Source organism: Brachypodium distachyon, chromosome 3 (genome assembly GCF_000005505.3).
Source record: "Brachypodium distachyon strain Bd21 chromosome 3, Brachypodium_distachyon_v3.0, whole genome shotgun sequence".
NCBI lineage: Eukaryota > Viridiplantae > Streptophyta > Magnoliopsida > Poales > Poaceae > Brachypodium > Brachypodium distachyon.
In genome coordinates, this window is record NC_016133.3 from 19216299 (window position 1) to 19226533 (window position 10235).

The 10235-nt window shown below is 39.5% G+C and overlaps 1 protein-coding gene across 1 annotated transcript; it reads left to right on the plus strand.

Moving 5' to 3' along the window:
- The first annotated feature begins 305 nt into the window (after positions 1-305).
- Positions 306-9855, plus strand: LOC100825323 (probable sucrose-phosphate synthase 4). Its single transcript, XM_003573633.4, has 14 exons — positions 306-774; positions 897-986; positions 2653-2894; positions 3195-3258; positions 3447-4145; positions 4235-4348; positions 4452-4583; positions 4717-4893; positions 5833-5886; positions 5980-6042; positions 6147-7049; positions 7156-7283; positions 8213-8527; positions 9557-9855. The coding sequence occupies exons 1-13, from the start codon at positions 523-525 to the stop codon at positions 8487-8489; spliced, it is 3195 nt and encodes a 1064-aa protein (XP_003573681.1). The 5' UTR covers positions 306-522; the 3' UTR covers positions 8490-8527; positions 9557-9855.
- Positions 9856-10235: the final 380 nt, after the last annotated feature.

Consider the following 10235-nt stretch of genomic DNA (forward strand, 5'->3'; position numbering starts at 1 on the left):
AGAAAATATAAACTTAGCTGTGTACAGTTAAATTTTAGAAATTCAAGCAGCATGGTTAAATTTTAGAAATTTCAGTTATACTATGTCCTTATAAATTCCGTAGTAAATATCTAGCGAACGCATGTACCGTCGGCACGGAACAACATGTGAGCCATAATACCATTTGCTCTCCCGAGCGAGACATGGCACGTTGAAGCAGCATTTTCTTTTCTTGAGAGGGAGGCGCGTTGAAATAGCAGGACGCAACGTGGCGAACTGTCGCTAAAAGTGCGTGAAACGGGAGAAGCCTACGGAAACGGAACGAATCTGCCTTCCGCCTGACGCCACCGCGCTGTACTATCTCCGCTGCAACGCTCGGAAAGACTCAAATCATCACCATCATTAGCACTAGTCTAGTCGGCACTGCCACCGATTCCTGCCCATCTTCCCCAGAACTCTCTACGCGATCTCACCCACCGATTCCCCCCCCACCTCCCATATCTCACCGCCTCGTTGCGCGAGAGCACAGGAGGAGAGGGAGCGATGGTGGGGAACGACTGGATCAACAGCTACCTGGAGGCCATCCTCGACGCGGGCGGCGCCGCGGGGGACATCTCGGCCGCATCGGTGGCCGGAGGCGGCGATGGGCCGGGCGCTGGAGGCGCCGACGGGGAGAAGCGGGACAAGTCGTCGCTCATGCTCCGGGAGCGCGGCCGGTTCAACCCCGCGCGCTACTTCGTCGAGGAGGTCATCTCCGGCTTCGACGAGACCGACCTCTACAAGACCTGGGTCCGCGTAAGCGTCGCCCACCACGCCCGCTCTTTCCGTTAATTGCTCCTCGGGTTTTGGGCTTGTTTCTGGTGATATTTTGCGGCTGTTTTCGCCTTCATGGTGGCTTATGGACTTGTTTTGTTTAGACGTCGGCGATGAGGAGTCCGCAGGAGAGGAATACGCGGCTGGAGAACATGTCGTGGAGGATCTGGAACCTTGCCAGGAAGAAGAAGCAGGTATGTATGTGATGCATGTCCGGGTCGGTGAAATATAAAAGTTGTCAAATGCTTGATTTGCTTGTCTTACATGCTTAGCACTCTGTTTTACCCACCAAGTTGTGCCGCAGTAACCTTTTGCACTATAGTTATGTAGTCTAATTTATTTATACACCGTGTGTGTGTGACTGTTGGGGAGTTCACTGCTGTTGACAACTAGTGCTAGTTGTTGACTTGTGTGTATGTGGGTTTATGGTGGCTGGACGTCATTTTAGCTTCTCACATGCAGTGAATACTTAATATACCAATGCTGCCTATGAATTGGCTCTTCAAGTGGTGCCCAGATTATAAGGATGACAATAATAGCATACCAAGAGTTGCCAGTAATTTTTCTTTTGGCCAAGCATTGTTCTTGGCACACTCCTATACTGTCCCTTGCTTATGCTGTGACCGGAATAGTCAAGACTGATGCAACTTATGATGCTTAAACCAGTCAAACGTTATGTGCATGTATATTTTGTTTGACCTTTGTGGGTTTGATCCCCTCTCAGTCTAATAAGAATGTTTTTTCCCACTTGGCTATGCGTTCAATGAAGTAACAGACTACTCTAGCAAGGCAAAAGTATATCTTACGAGTAGGCCTACAAATAATCGAGGGCTCTGTATTTCATAAAATACCATATGATTTGGGCCACCTGATTATAATCTTCATGTGTTGCCACTATGGACTACTCCGTATTTCGCTGCCTTTGTTTATTCATGCCCCCCTCCACTCTTGCCGACAATGGATGATGGTCCAGTACCAAATAAGTGCACCAAATTAATATAGGCTCGAGTCCAAGTCCAAACATGACTTCACAGCTTAGCAAGACATGATTACAAGAAGCTTTTGATGCCTGCCAAGGAAGAAAGCTTTACTCTGACACCATGTTAAGGCATGTTGTTTTACCATAGGGATAATAGGATAGCATACATACACATACAGGCGAGAGAAATAGCCCTTATTAGTGGGAATATTACACATCTAACACAAACTACTACGCCTGTTTAGGGTGTATTTTGGTTCATTAAGACAATGCTTTGAGTATGTGATACAAAATCACAAGTGGTTACTTTTGAATACGAATCTAATGACATTGATTTTGTGTCACATAAAGTATGTACTGGTAGTGTAATTGTTTGTGAAAGCCTTGTCTCAACGAATTGAAATACACCCTATAATTTGAAATGCAGAGTGATTCTTGGTTTGGTCAAAATATCGACAATATCTTGTGCTGGTGTTCATGTTCTTGTAGAAGAAAAAACATATTAAGAGAAGATTTAGGGTTTTGTTTATTCAGATCTATAATTTGATGATCGGATTCAGTAGCACACATGCACAAGCAGTGCTCCTTTTGGTCAGGAGGGAGTTCTTTTATTAGTGGTCACAGTGCACAAACCATCTCCATTGCAGAGCTATAAATTGACCAGACCTATGTCTCATGCCATATATGATTAAGGTTCTGCATATGATACTAATTGGAGGGAGATTTTTTTGTTGAAGCTACTTCAATTTTACCAAAGAAGATAGTCGTAGTCTTGAATACAAAATGACTTTTAACACTTCTCATTCCCCAAGTATACATGCCCATGTTTTTTCCACCAACATTTGAGTTGGTTCATCATGTTATTTGATTATTTAATACAGATTGAAGGCGAGGAAGCCTCCCGTTCATCAAAGAAACGTCTTGAGCGCGAGAAGGCTCGTCGAGATGCTGCTGCTGATTTGTCTGAAGACCTATCTGAGGGAGAAAAGGGAGAAAACATTCATGAATCATCTATTCACGATGAGAGCACAAGGGGACGAATGCCAAGGATAGGTTCGACTGATGCTATTGAGGTGTGGGCAAATCAGCACAAAGATAAAAAACTGTATATAGTGCTGATAAGGTATGGTTCTAAGGGGTGTTTCTTTTTGAATAATCGATAAACGAGTTACCATTTGATCATATTTATAGTTTAATAACATTAGTCAATTTAGAAGCTTCCATGGAAGTTTGTCTACTAATGCATTTCTGTGCAAATGGCATTGGATGGTAACACAAGTGTCAATTCATAGGTTCTATTCTATTCAAATTGTTGGGGCACATGTAGATTGCATGCTTAAATAGCCAATTAACCTATGTTTGTTTTTCTGGTGCACATTGTTTAGGATGCCTCTGTTTTCACATTTTTTTTATTTTTATGCAGCATTCATGGTCTTATACGTGGTGAGAATATGGAGCTTGGGCGTGATTCAGATACAGGTGGTCAGGTACTTAATTGCATCTACCTAGTTTTCATATTTGCGTCCTTGATATCGTCTTCATGCCTGTGCCCAATTCTCACAACCTGGTGGGCTATGCTTGTTGTTTGTCTGGTTATAGTTGTTACGTAGTATCAACATATTGGTCTATATAGAATTGATGTCTGATTTGAACTAACTGGCTCCATAACTTGCAGGTCAAATATGTTGTAGAGCTTGCTAGGGCATTAGGTGAAACACCTGGAGTGTATAGAGTGGATCTGCTGACAAGGCAGATTTCTGCACCTGATGTTGATTGGAGTTATGGGGAACCTACAGAGATGCTGAGTCCAAGAAATTCTGAGAACCTTGGAGATGACATGGGTGAAAGTAGTGGTGCTTATATTGTCAGGATACCATTTGGACCAAGAGATAAGTATATCCCTAAAGAGCATCTCTGGCCCCACATCCAGGAATTTGTTGATGGTGCGCTTGTCCATATCATGCAGATGTCGAAGGTTCTTGGAGAACAAGTTGGTAGTGGACAACCAGTATGGCCAGTCGTTATCCATGGGCACTATGCGGATGCTGGCGATTCTGCTGCTTTACTATCTGGGGCACTCAATGTCCCGATGGTATTTACAGGACATTCTCTTGGCAGAGACAAATTAGAGCAACTTTTGAAACAAGGGCGTCAAACAAGGGACGAAGTGGATGCAACATACAAAATAATGCGTCGGATTGAGGCTGAGGAACTATGTCTTGATGCATCTGAAATTATAATCACAAGCACTAGGCAAGAGATAGAAAAACAATGGGGATTGTATAACGGTTTTGATTTAACTATGGCAAAGAAGCTTAGAGCAAGAATGAAGCGCGGTGTGAGCTGCTATGGTCGATACATGCCTCGTATGATTGTAAGTTCATCTGCAGCAACCCCTTTCTGTTCGAATGCATTTCATTCTTTCAATATTTCTTTGTGCTTACTGTTGTATGATATTATCAGGCAATTCCTCCAGGAATGGAGTTTGGACATATAGTGCCCCATGATGTTGATCTGGATGGTGAAGAAGGCAATGAAATTGGATCAGGTTCACCGGATCCACCTATTTGGACTGATGTATGTTCTTTCCATTCTATTTCCCATAAGATAGTTCAATAAATTGCCGATATGACACTCACATGTTATGTTTACTTACAATTTCTGTCTGAAATAATTTCAGATAATGCGCTTCTTCTCAAACCCTCGAAAGCCCATGATTCTCGCTCTTGCTCGTCCAGATCCCAAGAAGAATATCACTACACTTGTGAAGGCATTTGGTGAACACCATGAATTGAGAAATTTAGCTAACCTTGTACGTTTGCCAGTCCTATGTGGTATCTCTAGTTGCTTTGATCTTATTTTGCTTTTTTATCTGTTTTTTAGTTTCTTATGATCACAGAATATCACAGCTGTGCTCAGCATTGAGAACTATCATTATTCTGCAGACACTGATTATGGGTAACCGTGATGTTATTGATGAAATGTCAAGCACAAATGGAGCTGTTTTGACATCAGTACTCAAGTTGATTGACAAATACGATCTATATGGTCAAGTGGCATACCCCAAGCACCATAAGCAATCTGATGTCCCAGATATTTACCGTTTGGCAGCAAGAACCAAGGTAACCGAGTCTTATATCTTCATATTTTGAAATATGTGAAAATAGAGTTCTGCAATAAGCATGCTACCGAATTCTCTGTGGTACCATGATTAATCGTTAATTGGATGTTATAGATTAAGTGGTAATTAAGTTTTAACCTGTCTGTATTTATTAGTTTTTGGAAAAGGAAGAGTTGTTTTTCCTTGGGCCTCTGCGTATGAAATGCACACAGTTTACGCAGTCAGGAGCCAATCAGCATCACATAAGTGAAATGAGTACGTAAAAGCTGACAGTGTTATCTCAGGCATTACATGGTCTGGAGAAAGTACCCGGTGGATACCATCTTACAGTAAAAACTCCGAATGGAAACATGTTTAAAGTTTTCACAAATTAAGAAAAAAAATGTATGTTAGGAGAGTGGTTTTAGATGCAAAATTTCAAGTTCAAACTCATTCATTTCAGGGGTATGTAAAAGACAAGTTCAGCAATAAATAGTAGCATCTCTGTTTGGTACTATTCATGGTTAAATTTGTTTTTTCATACTTTCCAAATGAATTTGAGTTTGAGAACTTGAAATTTTATATGTTATTATGGAACTCCTCTCCCCCAACATATTGTATTTTTTAAAAACTTAACATGTTTCTTGTGTGGGTCTTCACCAGTTTCCACCTGTAAGGTGGTTTCCATTGGATATTTTCTCCATAGTCTAATGTGCGATCGCTGGCCATGTTGGGACATAAATCCCCTGTCTACTGACTCCAGCTTGTCGCCACCAACCACCAGAGACCCCCATGCCTCCCATCGTTGTAGCGAAGACTATGTTGGCATCTTTACTTGTTTTTCTCCTCTCTTTTTTGCTTAAGTTCTGACTTTCAGCAACAAACGGACATGCTTTTTGTTTGTGCCTTACTCACATTTCCATACTAAAAACATGCTCATCTGAGTTCCTATTATTTTCAGGGGGTGTTTATTAACCCAGCTTATATTGAACCATTTGGACTCACCTTGATCGAGGTTCTTACTTCTGCAACATTTCCTTTGGCTGTTAGTTACTTTATGTGTTGATTAACAATGTTTATGCAATCTTTGCACCTTGTTGCCTCTCAGGCTGCTGCTTATGGTCTACCGATGGTTGCTACACAAAATGGTGGACCTGTAGACATACATCGGGTACTGCTGTGCTATCTTGGTTTATCTTTTGCACTGATTTTTTTTTCCTTTGCTTATTGATGTCATATATTTTAATGTTCTTTTGGTTTCATTTCTTCATTCAGGTTCTTGACAATGGTATTCTTGTTGATCCCCACAATCAAAATGATATAGCTGAGGCACTTTATAAGCTTGTTTCTGATAAGCATTTGTGGGCAAAATGCCGTGAGAATGGTCTGCAAAATATCCATAGATTTTCTTGGCCAGAACATTGCAAGAACTATTTGTCACGGGTTGGTACACTTAAGCCTAGACACCCAAGATGGCAAAGGAGTGATGATGCTACTGAAATTTCTGAAGCAGATTCACCTGGCGACTCTTTGAGGGATCTTCATGATATATCTCTTAACTTGAAGATTTCCTTAGACAGTGAAAAATCAAGCACCAAGAGAAACCTTGAGGATGCTCTACTAAAATTTTCAAAAGGTGTTAGTGCCAGCACAAAGGATGAGTCTGGTGAGAATGCTGAGGCTACCACAGGTTCCAATAAATGGCCATCTCTGCGAAGGAGAAAACACATTGTTGTGATAGCTGTAGATTCTGTGCAAGATGCAGACTTAGTTCAGATTATAAAAAACATTTTTGAGGCTTCAAGCAAAGAAAGACTGTCCGGTGATGTTGGTTTTGTATTGTCAACATCTCGAGCCGTATCAGAGATACATCCTTTGTTAACATCTGGGGGCATAGAAACTACTGATTTTGATGCCTTCATATGCAGCAGTGGCAGTGATCTTTGCTATCCGTCTGCAAGTTCTGAAGACATGCTTAGCCCTTCCGAGCTTCCATTTATGATTGATCTTGATTATCACTCTCAAATTGAATATCGCTGGGGAGGAGAAGGTTTAAGGAAGACACTAATTCGTTGGGCAGCAGAAAAGAACAGTGAGAGTGGACAAAAAGTCGTCGTTGAAGATGAAGAATGTTCGTCAACTTACTGCATTTCATTTAAAGTGAAGAATTCTGAGGCTGTATGTTTCTTCTTCATCCTTCTATGCCCTCTTCATTTATGTTTTCAATGATTGTCTTTACATTCTGTACACTCGTTGGTGTTTTATTATGTTGCAACTGTTTTAGGTCCCTCCGGTGAAAGACCTTAGAAAGACAATGAGAATTCAAGCTCTACGCTGTCATGTTTTGTACAGCCATGATGGTAGCAAATTGAATCTTATTCCTGTCCTAGCATCACGATCACAAGCACTAAGGTTTGACTACTCCTATAACTGTTCTCTTTTTCATGGGCAGAGCCTTCAAACCTCTAGTCTCGAGTAAAATGTTATACTGTTACTCTCTCTGCTGCCACTAACGGTTGCCATTCTAGAATGCTTGTAATTGACCATCATTTGTAGGAAGTATTTTTGTTTTTGTTTTTGCAAGGTAACAAAATACTGAGTATATAGATTGAATGGACTCCTATTTTGTACTTCGAGGAGTATGTACTCCCATCTTTTGACACTGATTCATGATATTCCCTCCGTCCCATATTAAGTGACTCAAATTTGTCTAAATATGGACGTATCTATATACTAAAATACGTCTAGATACATGTAATATTCCGGCACTTAATATGGGACGGAGGGAGTACATCTTTCATTTTCAGTATACTTCAATAATGATTAAAAGATGTACTAATTGCAAGAAAAAATACCATTGGAACCCTTGGTTATGTACATAAAAAAGCAGTATATATGAAAATTAAGTTAAACATATGTACTGAAATAAGAAGTTTCATGGGAGTCACTTTGGAGTGTCTAGTTATTACTATTCGAGTATATTCAAAGTGATAAAGGAGTGTGACACATCTCATAATTACTTTTTTCATTTTGGTACTACATCATTATAAAACTTCCATAGATTTATTTTTATTTATAACAGAATGTTGGTAGCTTATCATAGAGAATAGCAATCAGAATAGCACATTGGTGTGCGTTGATGTCTCAGATGACCTATATGTCACTCCTATACTAGAGTACAGCTTGATTGTTGAAATGATGTTAATTTTTTCCACGAGGCCAACTTTTCTTGCATGATGTCCAAAATTATTTCCAGTTTTGTCTGCATGGCCAGAGAAATTGCCAATTTGCAACATCAATTCACGAGTTAATTTTTCTGATAATGTTTCATCTTTATCCAGGTACTTGTATATAAGATGGGGGGTGGAACTGTCAAACATGACAGTGGTTGTTGGTGAAAGTGGTGATACAGATTATGATGGACTACTTGGAGGCGTACACAAGACCATCATACTGAAAGGCTCATTTAATGCTGCTCCAAACCAACTTCATGCGGCCAGAGGCTATTCATTAGAGGATGTTGTATCGTTTGATAAACCAGGAATTTCTTCAGTTGAGGGATATCTCCCAGATGACCTAAAATCAGCTCTACAACAATTTGGTGTACTGAAAGACTAAAATATTAAACTTGCCAGTCCACGGCAGAGTTAAGTTAGGTATGTTCAGACACACTTCATTCATATTGAACACTGTCTTGACTCTTGACTGAACTGAATGCCATATGAATATTCAAACTGCATGGTTAGAGATATGCATATCAAAAGTAAGGGTGTTTTTTTGGCTTTTCAGTTTCATTTATTATTGTGTTATATTGGAAACTAATTAATTATAATTCAGGAACAGAATATCATTGATCCAACTATTTTTTCTTTCTTTTTTTGTAATCTTGTTTCCTTGTGTTTATATATACTTATATACCATAAATGGAATGCTTAATTCCTCATGTAAAAGGATTAAATGCTTTAATTTACTAATACATGCATAAAAGCAAATGCGTCCACTGAGAAAACTAAGCTGTACTGGATATATCCATCATTTTACATAAAAATACTGTACATGCAATATTTTTGCCTTTTCACCGGACTATTCACCTTTACACAGTTTAGTCATGTAAAAAAACCCTCTCTTGTGGAATGTAGTAATATAAGAAATTCCACAAAATTGCAAGAACATGCACTCTGCATTAGAACCGTTTGCCTTTTCATGCATAAAGATTTTCTATTTGTGCTATTTATTTATTTATTCACATAAAATTGTCCATGTAAAATCTGAGTTGTACATGTAGCCCAAAATTCTTAAGGATTGTTTTCTGTTTTATAGATGAAATTCTACAATGATCAATATATGTCTATATGAGCTCATCAATTTCATGTGTTTGTAATGTGTTTAATTTAAGTATATACAGTAGCCGTTCTTAACAGGTGTGCATAATTATATCCTTTTTCACCTCAACAATATTCAAAGCTAAAACACATACAAATAAGAAACTAGTCGGTGAAAATTGCTCCGCAGCATTATCATCTAAGCAGGCCCGGTTTTGTCCCAGTTATTTGGTCTTCCATAACTCTTTTCTGAAATGTGCTGTGGATTGTATATTTATTTATTTTAAGAAAGTAGTATTTCAATGATTTCTTATTATTATATTCTAATATATAATATTTATTCATCCATTCTACGTGATCCAGATGGAGTCGAGTGCGGCCCGCTGTGTACAACTTCTCAAATGGTGGGAAATAAGAGGTTTGCCTTCTGCAGCTGAAGAATGAGAGGCAAGCGAACAAACTTGAGGCATTTTTTTGTCCAATTCTGTAATTACATCGCAATAAGATGTATACAGACATGCATCACGTGCCGGAACATTCTTATGAAGCTTTATGGAAATCGTGATTTCACCCGATCATGCATGCTATGTAATTCCTCGCAAAAAGGATAGTGACGAGAAAATATAAATTGAATGCTCGGCGACGCTTTGCCCTGCCCCGAATGTTTTTCCCGTCTTAATAGATAGCCCACCGGCCACTGGGCACTGGGGCGTTGGCAGAGCTGCAAGTTTGTGACCCTCATGTACCTTTGATCCTCCTTAGTTCAACTAAATGAACTAGTTTTCAAATGTTGTGTCATCTTAAAATTTTAGTTCATTTGAAATGTTGTGTCATCTTAAAATTTTAGTTCATTTGGTTGAACTAAAAAGAGTCAGGTACACTGAGGGTCAAGAACTTGACAGCTATAGGCGTTGGCAACATTGTGCGTGCACTGTTTATAAAATGCACGATTTCATAGGTTGAAGCTATCAATCGTACATGTGCGCAGATATTCTGCATCTGATTTTCATATGCCAACACATCAATATTGTTGTGAACCGCG